Below are 23369 nucleotides of genomic sequence, written 5' to 3' on the forward strand. Positions count from 1 at the left end.
CAGCATTATTCACTCACATCGTGTATTTTTGATTCAAGATGATAAACAATATGGTAAAGAATAGAATGCATGCAACTGTTATGGAGCGATGTTGATTCCCTCAACACCTGAAAAAACCGAATGATTTTGTTGCTCTTCTGATTCATCGAGACTGCAGATGGTTTAACCATTAGAGGCAAGCAAAGACACGCTGCAACAGACAGTCTTGCAGTGATGCTGATAACATCACCTGACGCCTCACACCCCGAGGGAAGGCATAACCTGCAAGGTAATGACAGCATCTAAAGGTACACAAGCACAACCAGTTTTGTTAGGTTTTTCAAAAACGGGATTTCTCCAGAGGAAAGGCGTAATCTGAAAAAACTGCCCATGGTGATGACAGCTGCTAATAACACTCTCAGACGTGGACTGTGACCCGAAGCTGAATTCATACTCTGACGAGCAATCATCAGTGTTGGCATTTCGTATTGATACCCCAGTGGCGAGGGAATAAACAATACAAAATGTGAAGGTTGATGGTCTGTGAACCCTTGCCTGCTGTTCATCCAGTAAAACAGTGGCAAAACCCAAAGGAAAATTTGGGGAAATCCAAGTCAGAATTTGACTTGAGAAAACTAATGAAGCAGATATCCAAGACCCTACGCCCTCCCCCCCCCCCACCAGTGCGACACTCCCACAACTTGTGATATGTTGTGTCCACTGCAACCATGTGGAGCAAACAGAAGTTAGGTTCTCACCATCAGAGGAACTCCTCCCCTCCAATGAGAACTACGATTGGCGCCAACACCAATGAGAGTCTTGATACTCTTCTGAATTCTCAATATGGCCGGCAGTGTATCCGCTGCTGATACCGCCAATAGTACTCCAATATGTAAGGTAACACATGTAAGTTAATTACAGCCCTACAATGAAACGTGATCATGTGGAACAATCACTCTTGGTGCAGATTGCAATCCCAATTCTATGAATCCAATCTGCTCGTTCTGCGAACTGATCCTAATTGGTTGCTGTGACCTCCTGACCAATGATCATACAGTTTCATATTGTATTTTGGTGGCCACTTATTATCTTCTTTTTCTCTTCTTCATCCGCTCTCAGTGGTAGTGCATACCAGTGTTGCTTGGCACCTTAAACCCAGTGATTCCAACTTGGCCGAACCCTACAAACTGAAGGCTCTCCTCTAAACTAATGTTTCGAGACTGCAAAACAATAAACCAGCAATAAACTGGACTCCTGTGCCTACATATACCTCAGTAGCAGTTTTTCCCCAACGATAACAAAGCTAGTCTATCTGAAAACTTCGCCAAGGTCATTTCTCCTGATCAAACGGAGCAGTTCTTTATATTCTCGAGCTAAACAAGGCTAGCAACCTAGCTCCTCGAGGGAGTAGAAATCCATGCACTAGCTACCTCTCATTATGCATTTATCAACATTAAGCTACACCTCCCCCGTGGTGACTCTCCCTAATGGGTAACAGTTTCCTTTTTTCCAGCCACTATTCCATCTAACTGAATATATCAGTTACAATCGGATTAACAGATTTGCTTTTCTTCTCACCAGCACCATTGACATGATGCGGAAAATCTGATACCATCATTTTGCACCCTTTTTGCCAACTATTTTCCCCTTCTTGCCTTCTTTTTTCCACTCGCTCATATTCTCTTTAATTGATTGGACAAAGTTCTCAACCTCATCCAAAATACTGTCACAATCCGCCGATGGTATTTCCTACTCCCCAGCCAGCACAGCAATGATTACAGAGCAGCTACTTGACATGGTGCCAACACGGAGGACAGGCCATTTGGTATTGACACCAGCCTGGAAACCTCACCCTGAGTAGCTGCAGCTTTTTTCTTCGCTAATGGCCAGCTTTTAGCTGGAGAGGCTAAAAGCCCTGGCTTATTCGACCCATACACTTCACACAGTTGTTGGCGATATGACAGTTGTTGAGTTGTTTTTCCAATATTGATGTGTGGATAGGATTATTTCTATCATCAATAAACCACCATCTTTGCCGTTTGCATACTAAGACAAGAGTCTGGTCATCTGATGACAGTTTTCATGGCTTAGTTTGGATGCAGTTTGACAAAGTTTGGGGCGCTGTTGCCATTAACAGTAGCTGAATCCTAATCCTAAGCAGTGCTGCAATCTTGGTCTGTCACAAGCTAAGACAAAGAGTATGGTTATCCGAAAACAGTTTTTTGAGCTGTAAGTAGAATGATACTTGTAACGGTTGATGCAGGACTCGTACAGCTTCTATGTCAGCCCGATCAAATGGCTTCCATGCATGCTGTTGCATGCTAAGTGTTGGGCTTGAAATCCTCAAGTAAGAAATTCTCCACAGAACAGAGTCGTTTATGTGGTGAAGTCGTCATGACAGATAGCATCAAGCGAAATGATGTCTACCATGCTGCTTGCATACTAAATGTATAGTATCAGGTTTTAGGGTTCATTTGCCAAAATGTAGTTGACATTTACTGATCTAGTGGAGGCGATAGCCACCCTCCCTGGCGCTAATGTTAAGTCTGTAGAAGACCTATTCCGCCAACTGGGATCAAGTAAGCTTTGTGGCAAAGTAGGATGGTTGACACTGTCCAATAAACATGATGAATAGCAACGACAAAATGGAAATTGGCAACCATCTTTGAAATACCCTGGAGCGGCTGTCTTGATGATGCTGCCAGCACTGATCCATAACTGACGTGAGCAACAAGCTGACCTCTTCAAGGCAGAGAAATAAGCAAGTTACTCAGAAATGTCAGGTGCTGAAAGTGATTTTGTTTCCAATGCCACAACGCATGCTTTTCAGATTTGTTGGAGGATGTGATTGTGACAGAATGAGTCCCCTCCGCTATGGAACAAAATTGAGTTAATAGTGCAAGATATTATAAAAGTCAGTTGCCTGCAGAGAAGTAACCTCTCCACTGTTTGCAACTCTTTGAGACGTCGGAAATATAGTACGTGTGACCCTTCTCTGCCCTTTTGCAGAGAGTGAATGAGACATCAGTACATTTCCTTCTTGACACGAACAATAGCTGCGTACTCTTGCGTCTGGAATCGCCCAGAGGTTAGTTCACAATTGTCGCAGTGAGATCTATTGTCGTCATTTGGCTCAGACAGCTATCATCGCAAATACTGTAGTACAAGTAGAAACCGTTTTGTGTCCTCAAGAAGAATGGATTAGTAACTCTTGCGTCTACCGAAAACCACAAAGACATTTGGATCATTCATGTCATTGATTTGAAATGAAAACTGATGCCATTACCTTAATACTCCATCTGATGATTGGACTCACCAAGTAAAAACCTGGTAAATACATTCACCATGTGTTTCCAAGCCGTCAAAGTGCAGACAAGAATTCCGCATTACCATTTTTAGAATGTCATTCATTTCAAGAGCAAGGCAACATTTACACATGCCAGTGGCGATGTTGGTATTTCCTCGACATGCTTTATTCTGACACGCTCTTATGGGCCACATAACAGTTTCCCAAAGGAATCTTAATTATTGATTTTTTTTGTCGAGATAGAATTTGACTTGGAAAGTGTCTGGATTTGCAATCATGGAGTGACTTCTACAAGAAGGAGACGCATCCATCAGGGTATGCAGGATTCTTAGCTGATCAACTGAGGTGGAGGTATACAACTGATGTACATTACCTAAACTAAAGGGGAACTGATCAAGAGAGGAGCACATTTAGGTTTTATGTAGCTCCTTTATTTCTAAGCTTGGGTCAAGGTGGTGGTAAATTGATCAACAAAAAGTCAAACAACTTCAGCTTAATGACTAAAATGCACTGTCAGTGTCAGGCTACATCAAAAACTGTAGCTAGCAGAGCTTCTAAGCTAGATCAGTCACTCTTAGTCCTTCTTCGCTTTTGTCATGTTAGTTCTAAAGCTTTGGAGAACACTGACACCAACCTGGACGATTGGCCATAAGAATGATGTTGACCAATACGAAACTCCTCCTAGCCATCCCCCCCCGCACCACAACCCGAGCAAAATGTCAGACAGGACGACAGCCAGATAAAAACATGAGTTGATTTAACCCAGAGTCTGATCGATATAGTGGCCCGAGGGAAAGGTCACAATTTATTGGTTATCATTCATTCACTCTAAATGTATTGGAGATCATCGAGACTGGCCAAATGGCAAATGACTCAATCAGTTTTTTAACTGAAGCTGACATATTTGTGAGAAGTTCTTATCTATATTTGAAAATGGTATGCTTTTTGTGCTCAATTTTTAAAATGTGTATTACATTGTATAACTGGAGATACTGATACTTGCCAAACTGGCCAGACTGTTGTCAAATTGGCCAAACTGAAGAGTTTTCAGGACTAGCGAAAGGTAAGTTTTCATGCCAAAACCCAATGCCAATAGCTCAGAGCATTTTCTTTCCAAGCTACATATTCACAAGATTCTGTAACTGAGAATCGAACCTGTCTGACAGCAATAGAATGAGCAAATTGGGTCTTTCTGACAGATAGGAAATGACTGATCAGCAAGGGAGCAACCTCAAATAAATCACTTTTGAAGAACTCTTAACAATGCTGATGGAAATGCCAATCATAAAACTGGCTTCCGGGTGTCTGGTGCGGCCATTGTCAATACTAGCTAAGAAGCTGTTGTAATTTCAACAAAAACATTGTCCAGACTGTAGCAGATGCTGCTAAAGCTCCTGAGACAACTGCCAAGGTTGTGTGCTCAGCACAGTCCATCTTGATTCCTGTCAATCTATACTATAATGCGCGTTGTGGCCGCTATTTAGGAGGTAATTTTTGTTTCAAAATTGGGCCTTGGAAATGCGTCGAATTCTTGCAACCTTTGGCTTCGTTGGTCTGGATCATACGTAAGAGTGTCACTGAGGGTGTCATACGTCGAATATCTTCGTGGTTTAAGAATAAATAACAACTTTTCAGAGAGCACGTCGACTGGAGAGCTCCGCTCATTCTCAAAAGCATACACAAACTTCACGCATATTCTCCCTGCCACATCAGTATTAGCTTCCAGCACGTATGTAGTGCTATACAACCTGGTCCATGGTGCAGGGTATTAGCAGGGAGATTAATGATTAGCCTGTTCTATTTTAGTTCTATTCGAGAAACACTGACCTGAGTGATAAGGCAAATTCTGCAGAGTGGCCTACCGGAACATGCAGTCAGGGTATCAATAAACAGTTATGCCAGGATGGACAAAATATGTACAGTGGCCAGCGCTTGCTCTTTGTTTTATTCTTTACTGACTGATGTTGTCAGTTTGAATTGCGTTCTTCATCTCTCCATGCGCCTGGCTTTGGTCCGACAGTGGCATTGGGTACGGGAGTGGGTAGGTGATATGCCTAATATGTGAGGGCCTTATTTGGAACAGGACCTGCTGTCACTGGTCTCAATGCATTGTGCAAAATAGCGTACTCCAATCAATCTATTGGGGGTTGCATGTAGATAGCAGCAATAAGTCCCTAAATGCAGTTAATTTCGTGTTTAACCTTTAATAAAACTTCAGTAACGTTAGAAATTTAATGTAGCTCAATCATCGTGCCCATTTAACTAATGTATATTACATTTCAACTTTGCCCGCTCCATGGGTATATGCTAGTTCTTTTAAAGAAGAAGGAGGACATAACCTTGTCAAAGCCTTTGTGGTCAAGAGACTGACACTGACCTAATTTACCAACAACTGATTTCATCTAAGCACGATTTTCTCTGACAACCAGACAGAGAATCCTTACAAATGAGAGGAAATGACTCGATCAGCAGTGGAACAAACTATAAAGAAGCCGCATGAAGGAATGACAATTATAATCAAATGATCATTGAAGAGAAATTGAGGAGGAAGCAATTAGGCTTCATCCTTCCTTTGGGAGCCACATTGAGCATGTGAAGAAAGAGAAGCAATGACATCCTTTTAATAGCAGTGTTTGCTTTATGAGGACTCCGAAGGAAATGGGCAAACAATGTGAGATTACAATACATTACCACGAAATCCCCTAGGACTGTGACAGGATAAGAAATCAAAGATGGGCTTTATAGTATGGTTCGGTTTCAGCCCTTCGGGAGCCACTTTGCTAATGGAAATATGCTGGAGAAAAGGTCAGCTATTACAGCTTGATATTTTTTACATAGAGAGTGTGATGATAGTGACATCAGGGCTATCATCAATACATCACGCTGAGTGTTAATTTGTTGTTGATTGTCTGCAAAACATGACCTTTAAACCAAAATCAAACCAGCTTTGTTCATTGAACTTTCACAAAGTTAGTTTTGCCTGTTGGGTCTAATTTCAATGCTTTTTTCTGGAACTGTTGCTTAGATTGACCTTTATTGTGGCCTAGTGTGTCATGATCCACAGTAAGCTAAGCCACACTTACAGTCCAGAGACTTCATGATAAAATGCATCATGGGAACCTGTAGCATAAAAAGTTTAGCTAAAAAGCTCAGTAGCGAAGTGGTAACTGTTTTTTCACCAACATCCAATGACTGAGTCATTCTTTGAGTGCTTCATTTAATGAGTGCTTCCTGGTAATCTTTTTTGATAATCCACCCACATAAATCATCAAAACAGACCACTCTTTCAAGCTTGACAGCCAGTGCTCATGTAAACAGCAATCTCATCCTCTCCTTCTTGCTGGTGGAGTTATGCCTGTTCAACCTGCCAAACATAAGTTCATACTTGTATAGTCTCTCGCAAGTACTTCCTGTACAAATGTGCAGATGCCAATATTTCTACATTTCAACAGAAAAGTAATATGCTGAAATTTGGCAAATTCACAAGTGCATCTCTCATTCATTTTGGAAGCCCCAACGAGCTGTTACATGCAGCACCAAGCTATACCAATATGGGAAAGCAGATTTAAAATGTTATGAAAACTGCCACATATTTTATAGTGTAGTGTAGGCTGGCAAATATTTGATAGTGTAATTCATGAAACTGGGCAAACAATATGTGCTAGACCTGATTTAGAAACAACATTGAGGAAAGAAGGAGACTGAAACCCCCTTTTTGAAGCCAGATATTACAGGTCCTATTGGCATAACGCATCAGCAGATTCTGACCAAAGTCCTGAAATGAGGTAAAAACCTGAAGACTCTCATGCCTGATATCAAGATACCAGCAAAAACAGATTGACCCCAGTCACACAGGTCGCTATTGACCAAAGATACAATTAGTGGGTAAGTATGACCATAAAGGACCGGGTTCCTGCCTCACCATCTCCGGCACTATTGACACGAAACCTTTGCCAAGTTGTGAGTTGCAAATTTGCTGATTTTCAATTGGTGACAGGCTAAATATCACGTTTACTGTGAAAAATAGTCATTGGGTTACAGTAAAACAGTTTTGCGCCTTTTAAGTTTGCATACTGACAGTGCATTCGGGAAAATAAAATCTCACGATTATTTCATGGTATACACTCCCAGTATTACAGACATCTGTGAAGATAGCTCTTTATGTCAATCTGACTGGCATCTCTGCAAGCGCCACATTGACGGAGGCATCTTGCGACAACCACTGCCAAGGTCAGGAAAAGATGCAATCAAGGCAACAGCATGGATGATGCTTTCTTCCTTCAAATATCAGGCTCCTGTCAACTCCAGACATGCTAGACAGATGACAGACACAGATTACAGATTACAGATGAATGCCCTGGGCTTCAATGGAGTAAGCAACATAGTTGGACGAGTGAAAACTACGTTCTTACTATCAAGATATAAGACATGTCAATTCTGACAGATTTCACTACTGCTGCTGGCATCTGATGACATTTACTGCCAGCCCAAGGTCGGGAAAGAAGCCAATCAAGACAATGGTTTTGAGCATGATTCCTTCCCTGATTGGGCACCTGTCAACCCTAGACAGGGATTATTGGCATGCCCCTGGTGTCTGCTAAGACTAATATGGTTGTCCTGGAGACAAGAAGAAGTTCTTTTATTATTTTGTTATTCCCAGAGACATCTACTATCTTCGGTTGGTCTGTTAGGCAGTTTGCCATTGCAAACAATAACAGGATGCAATCACTTCCTACTTCCCCAACCTTTCTAGAGGCTTTCAAGTCTCTTTTCGACATAGCTCTGCAGTTGCGAACATTTATTTACAGTAAAACCTGAAGGACTCATGATGTGACCAAGTACTGTATTGACTCTGGCCAACGTCAACATTGGTATGGATGCTATCAAGGCAAGGTCAAGGAGAGTGCAAATCTTAATATGGTGGTGATATTTCGTCCCCACAAACCAAAATCAAGGATGCAATCAGTGCAAGTGTCCTTGGTGCCTCTTCTCTGCCTTCACTTGACTCATACGGACATGAAGGACGCCATGCTCAATGATGTGGACAGGTTCCTCATTGACTTTTGCAAAAGATAAAACGGGTGAGGATGCAGTCAGTGCAAGGACAAGGTGAGGAGGATGCGACTTCTTGAAATGGCAGTGCTAAAGGGGGTTTCATGTCCAGTCACCTGATGGATAAACATTCATCTGAGATACAGTAAAATAGCATTGTGGCTACATGGTATCATTTTAAGATCAGGTTTGAAATATCTATCTTAGAAAGTCACCTTCTCTACCTCAAAAGGATTTGGACATCGAGATACTAGTGAATTCAAAGATGTAGGACTTACGCTGAACATCCATTGGGTAAACACTGTCACCCCTTCTTAGCTATTTCGATCCTCTCTACAACACAGTCTACTTTAGACGGGTACATGTAGGTATTGTTAAGCATTTTGACATCATTGATCCCCGGCATTGATCTTCATGCAGCAAATAACGCTTCAAGATGACAGAGAGCGTATTTGAACTTCAACCTTTCAGAGTCTTTACACAACTAATAATGTAACATAAATATAGTTATCGGAATTGGAATCGAAACCTGCTTATTATGACATGTGTGACACTGAGATACATGTATTAATATCATATTCAATTAAATGATGCTTTACCATTTCAAGGGTATAGCGTCTAGGCGATTATGACAAAGGTTTGAACACTTACTCAGTAATCTGTCATCCCCTAGATTTTCTTCTGTTGACCCGTGGTGGAAATATTTCCCACTAAATCCTAGATTATAAGTAAATCCTTCAACTGAACGTCTAAGCCGTTCCTGGGATGAAACCAGTGCCTGAAAAGGGAGATCAATGAAAAATAAGAATAATAAGTGCCTCCCGCCCCGATTTTGATAATAGGTTCAAACGAGAATTTTTGTATCATATTTACTTGCCCTAATTAAGGGAAGATACAAAATGATCCAGATGGCATTTAAGGTTTCCCATGACAGTGAGTTCTGTTTTTGGAAGAATGGCCAAACTGGCTATGCAGCACATTCAAGCAATGTACCAGTTCTTATAAGTCATATTGCAGCAATGAATACCGGTAGATCTCAGATTTGTTTTTCATGAGCCAACAGACTTTGGGAGAAGGCCTGCTTACCTCGACGTCATCTGGTTTCAGCCGTATTCCTGATTTTCCAACAAATATATCATCAATGTCTATCAATATATGCCTCTCCAGAGGAATACTGAACTTTCCATGGGAAAGATATGATAATGAATCTAAAAATAGCAGTCTATGAAGCCAGAACCGCAACCCATTACCAAACAGCACCCGCCGCACCCCGTCAAAGTTGCCGCAATCCTGAACAACCACCGTATGTAAAATATCAGACTCGTGGACAACACTCGATGAGGACTGAGTCTTTGCGTATGCAAGGGGCTCATATGTCGAATGATTTGTGGCAAATACCGTCCAATTGTCATCAGGGAGGTCCCCATACGCAACCTCCCCAGCTCGAGTCACTCTCAGAATGTCAGATTCGGGGTTGATCTGGTAGTCCCTCAGGGCTAGATTTGTGTGTAGCTTTATCGGCATGCCCTTGACCTGAAGGGCGAGTGGGCTATCATTCTTGGCACTTATGAACGTAATCATCCCCACATTGTAGTCCCTGCAGTACTTGTCCAATAAATCCCGATTCCATTTATCCATACTTGTGTACGTCTGCAAACTCTCAAAAACTACTACACCATATTTCCCTTTATCCATATGAGTCAGATACGGCAAATTTTTTCTCGCCAACGTCCGTTTGTACCTTATTTTATTTGCTTCTAATAACATTAAGACATCTATGCCAAGGCGTGAAAACTGGGTCTCCATTATCACTAACACCCTATTATCATAGCGTAAATTTGCACTTGAGGAATGACTTTTTGGTGAAAACGGTGTGTGATGGCTAGGATTGAAACGGCATTTTATTTTTGGCTCCGGTGGCTTACGCTCCATTGTCGAAAAGTGGTAATTTGAGACGTAATGCGCCAGAAACATGAGTGAGACCACACTGAAGATGATCGCCACTAATATCCCTTTGGTGATGGTTGGTTGACGCACATGGCACCAACGGGCAAACACACTGCCAAGACCAAAAGTCTTCAGCAACATATTCAAGAATTTCTTTTCCTCGCGTCCAGCTCCGACTTATGTGATGTCAACCATTACTCCATGTATCTCCGCAGATATATCCAAATGCAGCCCAGTCCTACGACCCCTCGACATGGCAGCCATCTTGCTGACAACTGTGCGTCATCCTTTAGCTGAAAATCTTGATTCTGAAAAGAGAAAGTCAAAGACATATTAACATTGAGCCAAAATCCAATGTCAGTTTCAGATTCAAACTCAGGCATTCATAAAGCTTGCAGTCTACCAACTAAATAATCCACCTATGCTGCCCTACATCCAAACCCCAGCCAAGCCTATGCCTCTGACTTTGATGACATTTTTATGCTTTTGTCACCAAATAAAACCTCATATTTCATTAACCACGGAAATCACGCCTTCCAAACCAGGAACAGGAAGACATCAGCCACATTCACCACCAATCAAGTCGGGCAATGATTCATAATTTTCATGATAATTAACAAATTATCCGCAAGAAAAATCTGCGTAATCTGAATGTGAGCATGATTAATGAGATGGCTGGAGTCTTACGGACGGGACTCAACGACGCCGGGATGCAGCTGCTAAAATCTGATTAGAAGGAACTCAATGCTTTATAGGCTCAACAGTTTTCCTCTGGATTTTGTGAATTACATTGTAGGGAATTAAGTTTTACTTCTTATAGCGTTGTCCATGGACAGATCCTTGCTCAAAGTACTCCAACATCACAGGGTCTTCCGGGGATAATGTTGTCCTCAGTATTCCCCATTAAACATTGACGAGAGTACTTTAACCAAGTGTGGGTACTACAGGATAGCTTAGAGTAACCAGAGGATAGTAATTCTGAAAATTCAGATACAACTATGATATCACCATACATACCTGGCCGACACAAGTTACAATCAGGTTTTTCTGCAGCTAAATCATTGCACCATCTGCAAGTACAAAAACAGGCAGTTGGTAAGAACAAATGCAAACAGAATAAGGTACATTCTATCTCCTGTAATCAAAAATTCACATGAAAATAACATTAGCTGCACTTACACCACGAAATATTGGTGGACCAATTGCACTTACACCACCACATTGCCGCGACAAATTGGTTCGGCAATCCATTGCCGATACAAATTGCCGAGCGAATTTGTCCCACCAAGCTTGATGGTCCAAATTCGCCCGGCTTGTTAAAAGCTCGGCTTTGTCGTGGTGTAAGCGCAAATGGATCGGCAATTAGCTAGTTAGATGGTTCGGCTCCAGGCGGCGCTTTCGAAATGGCGCTTTCTGCCAAGGCTTTCCGCGTTCTGCTTATTGTTTGCGCGCCATCTGTAGCCGGATTTTATAACTAGCTGCAGCGCTGGTGTAAGCGCTTGGTGGATTTTCGATGGTGCGGCATTGGTTCCCGAACCAAGATTGGTGGTCCATTTTCAGGTGGTGTAAGTGCGGCTATTATGGTGATCATTATTTGGATTGTGTAACCATTTCTGGTTTTAGCCAGTTGGTTGTCTTGACATAAATCAATATTATCACAGATGGACAAGGAAAGTGTATTCAAGATGCAGGTAATGATGAAACATTAGCCGCACTTACACCATCTGAAAATGGACCACCAATCTTGGTTCGGGAACAATGCCGCACCATCGAAAATCCACCAAGCGCTTACACCAGCACTGCAGCTAGTTATAAAATCTGGCTACAGATGGCGCGCAAACAATAAATTGCATGCGCAGAAAGCGCCATTTCGAAAGCGCCGCCTGGAGCCGAACCATCTAACTAGCTAATTGCCGATCCATTTGCGCGTACACCACGACAAAGCCGAGCTTTTTACAAGCCGGGCGAATTTGGACCATCAAGCTTGGTGGGACAAATTCGCTCGGCAATTTGTATCGGCAATGGATTGCCGAACCAATTTGTCGCGGCAATGTGGTGGTGTAAGTGCAATTGGTCCACCAATATTTCGTGGTGTAAGCGCAGCTATTGGTAGACAAACTTGAAATCAAAGTAATAGTATCATGCAGACAACTGACTCCCGGAGGATGTATGTACGGTTCTGGAGCCAAGAAGGGTATCATGATTAATTAGGGACAATACAGAATCAAAAGGCCGCCATTAGGGACCCTGCAATCAGACAATGCAACACCACACTGTTCTGGCCTCAGGAAGGCAGATCAGGTCTTGTGTTAAAACACATCCTGTCATTAATTTCTGGTCAAGCATCCTTCCTGGTCATTGCGTTGGCCGTCTCTGGTCTTGTATACTGCCAAGTCGTTATGGTTGTCCATCTTTGAATGGGCGCATCGTAACTTGCTTTCAACTGTCCCCCGAGCAGGATGATATTGCAAACCTGTTGTGGTTGCCTGTGCATGGTAGCCTACATGGTTTACAGCCTAACATGTATTTCCTATTTCATGGCGGACTTAATTTTACCCATCCGAGGCAACAGAAAACAAATGGTGCAATTAGTCGATGCATACTGAAATCATTAAATAAACTAACGGGGTTCCACATGAAGTGCATTAATTGCCTAATTAAATTTAATGGCGATGATAAATGAGCCATGTGTATTATGCCGTGGGCAATTCATGATGCCGTCCAATGCCTGTAAATTTATGCTGAAGATATCCCACAGCAATCTGGGGATCACTTAGCTGCGCTGATGCTTATAGATGTAACAGCCCATTTTTAGCTGTGATGTACAGCTGGACTTTCATGAAACTGGATTGAAGTCTCTGTCTTTTTTATCGTCTGGACGGCTAAAATAATCCATAAAATGCATTACTGATGACTTTTTTCCAAACAAATACCCACTAATGTTGATATTCCAACCTTTATTTCTATTAGTAGCCTTCAGGCATGTCAGGCGCACACATGCATTAGGCTCTATCCTTCCACCTCGCAACACAGTATCGTTTTCCAATACAGTTTTGCGCTGCCGTCTTTCAAAACAGTTTGTCAGGTGGTCAAACCGATATCCTTATATTATATCATTACCTATTAGCAAGTAGCTAGCCTCAGAAATCGGAATCATGCGCTCTTGTTGTGGCCGATGTTTCACTCAGCTGTAGGGGCTGATTGAGCAGGTCTTATTTGAAAGGATTGGAAACTCACATTTGCCCACTCGTAACCGGGAAAGGTGCTTTAAAAAAGATATTCTATTACCTCTCATTTCACTGTCAGACACAACAGATTACAATCGCTATTGTTCTCAACTGATTTTTACCTTCTGCTTGTAATATGATGTTTACCATTTTACCTTCTGCTTGAGATGTTTACCAAACAAGACTCAGCAGAAGACTCTGTGTTTATAAATCTGAGATGGCGACATTGGTCCAATAAGGCCCACATTTTGCAATATTAAGAATCAACACAGCAGCTTCCACGGCCAAATGTTCTGGCATCAACATCAATGTTGGTGCCTTTCATTGCGATGTTGATGCCTCTCAATCCCTAATCATATCTGTGTCTCTTTGATGCCTCTGAATACGAAAAGCAAATATGTTTGCTACTGCCTCCTATGATTACACGCTATTTCATTTGTTTGACTCAACTGATATCCATTCTTATATTGCTCTCATCTCATTTTTAACTTCTGCTTGTGATGTTTACCAAACAAGAGTCAGCAGAAGATGCTGTGTTTACAAATGTACTTCTGGGATCAAACAGTTTCTCTTAGCAACATGGTTTTTAGTCTCGCAAGGGATTTTGTATAAAGATGGCAATTTCCCTACAACCATGGAGCGCTAAGTCTCGGCAGTCTCGACATAAGGGCAATACGCCCTGCCGCCCCTAGGGGCCACCACTGTGCCCTTTTTACCCCAAAATTCAGCCAAATGTGACAGTGATTCGAAGCCCTCAAGGAACAAGCAAATGTATCTTGTTTTCGGACTAAGGAATTTAAAACAGGGTGAAACGAAACAAAAGCAATACCTTTTGACCAGAAGTCGTATTTTAATGAAGTAAGATTGTATTGGTGTATTTGATCAAACCTGGATTTTCAACCAAAAAAAACCCGTATTAATTTGCCGAAATGGTACTAAATGAAATTACCTCAAACCACTTGTGTCATTTTTGATATCCTGAACCAACTGACGAAATCAGACCAACAACACAAAAGCAGATGATGTGGAAATGTCTAATATTTGCATAAGCTGCAGTGCCACGTATGCCACCATAATATGGTCCGATCTAAATGTTTTGAATTGAGGTTTTCGCCAGTATGGCACCTCAAAGTAGGAGTCTAGACTAGGGCCAGCTCTCATTGCTTGTTTGCAGCACTTGACGTCTGCTTACAAAACGTTGACAAACATCCTGGATGATGATAATATCAAATCGTGACATGAAAATCCTGTTTTGTGATACTGCTTGGCGAGACACTGTTGAATATTTTTTAATCATGATGCTATTGCCAATGCTGAATCATGTCCTCAAAAGGAAAACTTGACAAGCTTATAAAAAAATAACAATATCATGATTTAGGCAGTGGTGTGTACAATACACGTAGATCACAGGCATGCATCTCCCCAGGCCGGATACTCCCCGCTCATTCAAGTGAGAAGAAAATTGCCTTCATTATATCCACCATTCCAGACTAACTAAAAATATTTTGAATCCTAACAGGCATTTAGGAGCCAGCAAGGAACAATAAAACTTTTATTGCCCCCACAATGGGGTGTCTGCCAAGCAATGAAAGACCCCAATCATGCCACTAGTGAAATGGAGAATGTGAGAGTGATAATATATTGTACAAGAACCTTGTTCATCCAGAGTTTTCAAGAGAGAAAAATTCTTATAATAGGAATCCTATTGTGATGATCAGGAACCTGTCACTCTTGATGCCCAACACTGTGACAGGGACAAGGAACACAATTCATCTCAAATCGCCGTATATCTCAACCAAAAATAGACTAGAGCTGCTTTGCCCAGATGTGACGCCCAATATTCTGCCCTGGTGTATGACAGTTTCATCCACTAGGCTAATGGTGCTTGGTGCTCCTTCATACATGGCAGTTTTCCCCGAGGCTACCCTACCTTCTAGTTGCTGTTTGGCATAAATTGGCTAGAACAGAAACCTTTTTGTCACATTGCGACTTTCAACACGCTCTATTCTGTGTTTTACTGCCACTAAATTTCAGAAGATCGTCAAAAAGCCTTATCCATCTCAACAAAACCTGTTCTCACCTATTACTAAGACAAATGTCTGAACTAAATCACCCCCCAGAGAACCAATAAAATAAAACAAAAGAACAAACACAACATCTCCATGTCATCCTCTAGAATAAATAGAGAAGAAATGGTTTCAACTAACAATATCGTTCCTCCTAATGATGGAAAAAGAACGCTTGGAGAAACTTTCCTAATTTCACTAATGGATAAGAGATGCAAAAAGCAGCATTCGTTCGTTTGGTACGTGCTCAGCATGACTTGATCGGTGCAAAGGTAAACTTCTTTTCAACATGTAATAGGTACATCTCTATAATCCCAGGGGCAATTTCATATGATACTATTTCTATGATCAAGACACTTCACCATGAAAAAAACATGATTTTGGTAATTTCAGCAATAATTGTGGATCCTGCTAAAAATGCACTTTCCCACGGTAAATAAACTCTCATTCATTTAATATGCATGTAATTTTCTGTTTTTTTGGCCAATATATATGTACATTTCTGTCTCGAAAATGGAATTTGACCTGATGAAAGATGCGTCAAAGTGTGCCTCTGGAAATCTACAAGTTCATACATGTATATTGCAAATCCCATTTCCTGGTGGCATCTCCATCTTCAGAAGGCAACATTTCCTTTATCCCAAAGACCTGAGGTATCCCTTAACAGACGTTACTGTTGATGGTAAAGAGAACTCTGCTCGAACCAATTGGATCCATTAATTAGCAAAAGAGAAAGTAAATTCCTGAATAAAACGGAAACCAGGCAGGAAACAATAAATACAGAAGAAGATCTAGTACTTTAGAGAGCAACAGAAGCTGCCAATGGTTAGGAGAACTCACCTAGAAGAGACTGCAGGTGAATTCCAGTCCACTATAGGATATCCCACAAGGCTCAACTTGCCTCAATGAAGGTTAGCTGATTCTGCTGTGTTTACTCATTCAGAGATAACAGGAAGATCCTCTGGAAGTGCTTTTTCTTGTTCCAACTGATGAAACAGGTTCACATTATTAAACAGTTCCACCCAACGAAACACAATGTAGAGCAGAGTCTTTTAGAAAAGTCATTTGCTGAATATAAACACACTCCCATCAAGACGTCAACAATTGTCATTCACTTAATGATGTAATAACCCCAAAGATACCAAGTGAATTCCCGCCGAACAACGTCATTCACCAGATAACAACCTCCAAAGAATGTGCCAAATGATGATAATCACCAGCCAGTCATACACGATTATATCACTCCTAACCACGAGTAGCGAATGATAACGAAAGCGGCAACGAAGCAATATGTACCATGTGAGTGTAATGTCAGCGAAGGCGTGTTCTTGTCCAAACTCAAGCCGATAGAAGACTTGAGCCAGACAGCGTGGAGGAATGTGATTGTACGAACGTAACTTGAAGATAAGATAACGGTGATGATGAAACTTTTAATATTTTGAGTAGGAGCTCATCCAAACAGCTCTACGGTCACATGTATAAACTATGCATATTGGCAAGGGCCTATAAATAATAGCAGGGAATACGTACAGGCTATGTAACATGCCACCCCTTAACGAAAATACCTTGTCCTCAAGGTTAAAGAAATACCTGTGGCGACAACAGAAGAGCTAGGGTAGGGAGTGTCACTGAATAAATCTAGATACTAATCTTTGGACAATAAGAATAAATAATACACCTGTTCTAATGATATATAGACAATGCCATGTATGGCTAATATCTGCCGTGTGTGGCGAACGAAGAAGCGGGTCACGTAAGGATGCGTTAAATGCAAAGTGATAGCGACAATCCCTTGATATTTCATCAGTAAGGACCAGCTAGTTAACATGAGCTTACAGCATCGCTAGAAGCTACAGGCAGCGTTGTACAGAACTCCGGTTGCAGCCACTTAGAATCCCAAGTCGTTATCATCGATGCATTGATGCGCCAGACTACAATTTACTCCAAAGTCATTCATGTCATATGCTGAACACGCATTATCACATGTACAGTGAACAATACATATGGCATTCAACTTATGATGAAGGAACTAAAAAAATTACGTTGAACTCTCACCAAACCATGTCATTTATTAGATAGACGGATGCGATAATTGCTATAATATACACAATTATATCTTTCCTGTCCGTGGGCATCAACCGATAATGAAACCAACGCAAACAAAATAATCTGTAGACTCTGAGCGTACAGCGTTGCTAGAAGCTATTGACTGACAACTTTTTTCGGAACTCCGGCAGTGCCTTTATACGAGGCTGCTGGAGAGTTGCATCCAAGACAGCGTTATGCACAACTCTGGCAGTGACAACGTGGCTACTTGAGAGTTGCATCCACAGTCGGCATTATGCAGAACTCTGATAGTGACTAACAAGGCTGCTGGAGAATTGCATCCAGAATGATATGAATGAGGCAATTTATTCGAATGGCTATCAAGCTGTGCCGACATCGGCAATAACAACAGCAGCCAGTTTTCTGACTCTCGCTGATTGTACGTTTCTCCCCAGTCCTTTTCCAAGAGGACAATTTAATGAGATATTTTCACAACTTTTCTTTCATCGAACCCAATGGGACATGGATAATGCAGCATATCAGTTTATCATATGTTGTTCGTTTTGAATGTAGACATGGGGATGTGGGTGAGGGGAGTCGTGCCCATCTATGAGGGGAAGCGGTCCTCAGTCTTCTTCTTCAGCCAAATTAGCCTTCCTTCTGCACTTGGAGATAGTGTCATTCTTCAGTGAGTATTCCTCCTCCAAGGCGGGAAGAGCTCTCAAAATCTTATATATATAATTCCCATCTCTCAACCCCTAACGTGCGTACTTAACCGTCATGATCTAAGTGTATGACAGTGTTGCTGACAACCAAATATTCACCCCTTTGAGCCACTATCCCTTCTCAACAAATTTGTTTACGAAGCATTTCCTCATTCCAGCAACATCATGAGGATGTGTTCGGCTCTCTTCACAAGACAAACTCTTCCTCGTGTTGACTTACCAAACATTGACTGCCTAATTAACTACAAGAATGGCAGGAATGGAGGCTGGTGATTGTTGCAAGTTGGTTTACAGTTACAGCGCAAGTGAAATATAATGTATATAGTTACATAGCATGTCAAGTCATGCTCTCACAGCAAGTACAATGATGGTAGGAGTTCATCCAAGAATAGCAACCATACAGGGCCTACTATGCCAGCTGTTCATCTATTGTCAGGACAGTTGTATACAACAGCATCATCTACAGCAGCATTTCACCAACAGCGCAATAGAAAATCTCAAATGGCAAAAATGCAGTTCCAAGTAGTCGCAATCAGAAACCATTTTATGATTTGCTTTATTCTCCAATATCTTACAGCTGGCCTATATCGATCACAAATCTCTAACTCATATCCATGATATCCAAAAACCACCAATTATTTAGAAATGGCAATGTGCGATTGGCGCAAAGGGATGTACAAATCGATAAAGTGTCCGTGTTTGAATTCAATTTATCATTTCTACATTGTTATTGTTGTAGATGTTTTTGGTGTGTTTAGTTGACCACATCAGATGTAAGAGGCAATGTTGGGTGTTTGGTTGGTATTTGCAAGCAGTTTTCAAATATTACTGATCTGTTCTAAAGTGGCTGGATATGGAAATATGGAGCATTTGATATTGACATGCAGCCAACTATTCATGATATTACTTTGACATAGAAAAGACCTGATAGTCAAAAGTCAAGGCCATAGCTTACTGCCTTTCAAGTCTTTCTCATTTGAAGGCTGTATAACAAGAGAATACAATGCCCAGCTTGCAAGGCTAGCTGTTTGCTTGTTGACATACTGTCAACAAATGTCAAAGCCATTACTTGTTTGCCTTTCAGTGACTCTAATCTAAATCCATTACCAACATTAGCTGTTTTGCTGGCAGTATCATTCTAAACCGTTAGCAAAATGCAGTTATCAAGGCTACAATGTAGTTGCTTGCTTTCCTCGACAGAGGCCTATAGTTTATTGTCAAAGCCATTGCTCGCCTGCCTTCCAATTTGTGACAACATGAATCAAGTGGAAAGTTTCGGTATCGAGTACTCCGCACCCATGATTGCTACCATTTTTTTGCACATTTCTGACCATTTCAAAAAGCTTCCTGTAAATCGAAGCCCTCAAAGTCTTAAAATAATCAAATGGCCTACTCTAGTCTCTAGCCGATGGAAGCCAATGGAAGCAGGGACAGAGCGTCACCATCAAGAATTAGAGTTCCAGTCCTGCCCAAGGAGGACAATTAGTAAAACAAGCTATTGTCACCACACAGAAGAGAGGGTACGTACCTCCTTTTCCAAGCCAAGCGGGTATTTGCACCCCATTCTCCGCTGCCAGAAAAATACTGGTAGAGTTGTCGTCTATTCTCGCGAGCAACCGTCTCCGATGTCATAAATGCACTAGCAACGAGCTACTGTACAGTAATGGTTCTTTTTCAGGTGAATGATGACATTATACAGATCCCAGGCATCAGCATCCGATTGGATTAGTGAATCATTCTCTGATGACATGAATCTTGCTTCCGTCCCCAGGGATTAATTATCGTACGCGATGCAGCATTGACGACACTGGCTTTTGAGTCACCCTTGTCACAGAGAGTGTCACCAGGAGAAACCTTTGTGGTTCATATCAATGATATCATGCCTTGTTTGACAATGTTTTACGACACAAATCATTGGTGTTTGGGGCAAGATTGTTAGAAAGAATATCCGATTATGACTTTGAGAAATCATTGTCATGCAGAATACCTGGATTCCAGGAGAGTGCCATCAGGAACCTCATATCCTGTTTGACTGAACAAGGTGGTCGTCCTTCTTCACAAACCAGTAGACAGAAGTCCTCCAGTGTATTTTTCGGGAATAGGTGAAATATCTGGTTGCCAGTACAGGGCAATGTCACAACTCAAAGAAGAACCCTGCCCAGAAGTCAATGGGAAGGCCACTGCTATAAAATATTTAAGCATGAAAGTACGAAACCCATTGAAAAGAGTATATTACCAGACAACTATCTACATGTACATGTAGTAACTATACCACAGTTGTCTATCATCATAATTCTTCTTTAATTCCATCATTATTTATTCTGCAGTTACCGATTGAATTGAGGTTAGAGATACATACCAACCTGCAGCACTGGGCACTTTAGACAAACAGTCAGGTTACAATTATTGCAATATCAGCATTTTAGGTCATGAGGTCAAACACTCATCAGTGATCTGACATCCTCTCTAGGGAGCACCTCTGTATGAAGGACGTACCCTCTCTAATAAGGAGGCGATTTTGGTCCTAAACCTGTCATTTCCATTCAAATTGACCTCTGTAGTCAGGACATCTCTTTATTCAGGACAGCATAGCTCAGAATAGTTTTGCATCCACTGTCTGCCTGTTGAAGTCGCTCAAATTTCACAATTCGAGAGTCAAATTTGATTAGTTTCCCCACCTTGTCTCCTTAAAGGGGGACTATAGGCAGGAGGTGAGGGGCTAATTTGGCCATCTTCAAGTGGCTAGTCAACAGAGTAAGGCCCTTGGTCATGTCAGACTTACACTAAATATATCCCTCGTACAAGCGTGAATCATTTCAACCTACTGCAAGATGTGAGAGACTCCTATTGGCGGCTTTGTGTAACTTTATCTTACCTGCCTAGCTGCTGCCTATATTGTCCCTTTAAAGGGAACTGGAACCGCCGAGCGACTTATTCAACTTTTCGACTTTCACCGCCGGAGAAAGTCAAACTTCCAACTTCCTATTCGAGTTCAGATTTGTAACTCCGCCCCCAGTGCCCGAGCATGCGCAGTTCAATTTGTTATTATTGAGAATCATGTGAGAATCACGTGAGTCATGCGATCTTTCATTCATGAGTTTTCGTAGTAAATTCCATAGCAGTGACGTCACTCAATGATTGACAGCCATGACAGCTAGGCGCCATGTTTCATTCATGCCTCGTTCTGATCACCCGATACGCGGGAAATGAAAACGAGGTCATACGAACTGGCTTGGCGGTTTCAGTTCCCTTTAATATGAATGGCCCAGCCAAACCAACTCGAAATTGCCTACTATCATGAATAAATAAGCATGTTACTATACATTGGTAACACCCTGTGTAAAAACTACATGCTCAGTACACTAAATAAAATCAACTACACTCATCAACATCATTGACATGGTTACTCACTGTCTCTGTAGTGCTGTGTGCTGTTCAGCTGTAGATGTATTGTAACTGTATGTACATGTGTGCATGCTATAACAGTAACACTACAGAATACAGTAACACTAACTAGTAACACAGTGTACTGTAGTGTAGTGTAGTGCAGGAAGATGAGAATGAATGAAGTAAAACAGTTGAAGTAAACAGCTGAAAACACTCGAAAATCGGGAGAAAAAACGCAACCTGAAAGAATATGCTACTACAAATTCACACATGAAGCCTTACACGACACAAAACTTACCAAATTCAAAATATGAACGTATATTTACGAACAAAAACGATCCACAAACACAAGAAAAATTTCTGGAACTGGAATTAGCTAGCAATTTGTTACATCTTCGATTTGCACAACGAGTAATAACAGGTGACGCCACCATGGTGGCGTCACCTTTTAAACGCGGGAAATACGAATGCGCACGTGGATTACATTTGAAAAAAAGGATACCCGTCCGTAGATTTGTATCTTTTAAAGAAGAGGGTTCGACATAAAGTAAACGGCCTAATTTACCTAATTGTAAACGAAGAGCTTTTGAGAAACGAATTAAAATCGCACAATGCATGGAAAACGGTGAATGTTATATCCAATCCGCGTTAGCAGGTTGTAAACAAACGCACGTGCGCAGTTAAAATGGTGAGCATTTGCGGACTTGGGTTTTCCCGGTGTTTTGTCTTTTGTCGCTACGCTATTAAAGGGGCCAGGTCGGTACTGTCTCATGGTTTAGACTCTAGAGATCAAATAAAATTGTTGCCGTCTTTTCTGGTGACATAAACACTAATTTAAGTAGCTCGATGATATCATTTTTTCTTCGTCTTTCTTGACGTGGATGTCACTTCTAGGGCAATATTGATGGCATCAACTCTGGCGCTTTGACCCAGTGTTTCCAAAGACATAGATGTATTCGAACCATCCGCATTGAGCTGTGACAATGATGACTTGGAACAGAACGTTCTACTACTCACGTGTTTTGACCAGTAATAAAATCAGGCTGTAAACCGATAATGAATAATGAAAAATGAGGCTCTGTGGTACATAATGTCTCAATTAACTATGTCCGAAATAAAACCTATCCTAAAAGACATGGTTTATTATCAATGACACTACCGCCCTACCTATAGCCCCCCTTTAAGAAACCTTTTTTAAATCACCGGGAAAACCCAGGTCGGCAATTGTTGCCATTTGAACTGCGCACGTGCGTTTGTTTACGGTTTCATTTCCCGCGAAATCTCAAAGATCACATGAGCTGCTAACGCGGATTGGATATAACATCGACCATTGAAACGGACGCGAGGTTGTTTGGTTCTACTTGTGACCACCAGATGTCTTCAGCTGACGGAGCGTTGTCTCAAAACATTGTGCTGTAAACTCTGCTAGGAGCCGTGTCCGTCTTCACTGTACGAATGATAGCTTCAACGGGAAATGAAGCGATTTGGTTTGCAGTTTGATGTGGAATTTTTTTCTGTCTTCTCCCGGCTCAATCTTAGACTTAAGTAGTTTGCAATGTCCTCGAATAGAATGTGCGTCCGGGAACAAAGGATTCTATCATGGGCTTTAATCTCTGTGCCACTGACGGCTTGG

The 23369-nt window shown here is 41.5% G+C and overlaps 1 protein-coding gene across 4 annotated transcripts in view; it reads right to left on the reverse strand.

The window, feature by feature from the left end:
* LOC135486659 (bifunctional heparan sulfate N-deacetylase/N-sulfotransferase-like) overlaps nt 1-22122 on the reverse strand; it is a 70426-nt gene extending 48304 nt beyond the window's left edge. For 2 of the 4 annotated variants that reach the window (XM_064769671.1, XM_064769643.1), the window contains exons 1-4: nt 22035-22122; nt 11303-11355; nt 9425-10593; nt 8990-9116 (exon numbers count right to left, since the gene is read on the reverse strand). In XM_064769671.1, coding sequence (XP_064625741.1) covers nt 8990-9116; nt 9425-10426 — 1129 coding nt within the window. In that variant the 5' untranslated portion in view covers nt 10427-10593; nt 11303-11355; nt 22035-22122. Of the gene's footprint in view, nt 1-8989; nt 9117-9424; nt 10594-11302; nt 11356-16418; nt 16485-19877; nt 20215-22034 lie in introns of those variants that run through there. The other 2 variants (XM_064769652.1, XM_064769661.1) reach the window with 2 other exon arrangements.
* Nucleotides 22123-23369: the final 1247 nt, after the last annotated feature.

The sequence above is a fragment of the Lineus longissimus genome, chromosome 1 (assembly GCF_910592395.1).
Source record: "Lineus longissimus chromosome 1, tnLinLong1.2, whole genome shotgun sequence".
In the NCBI taxonomy this organism is placed as follows: domain Eukaryota; kingdom Metazoa; phylum Nemertea; class Pilidiophora; order Heteronemertea; family Lineidae; genus Lineus; species Lineus longissimus.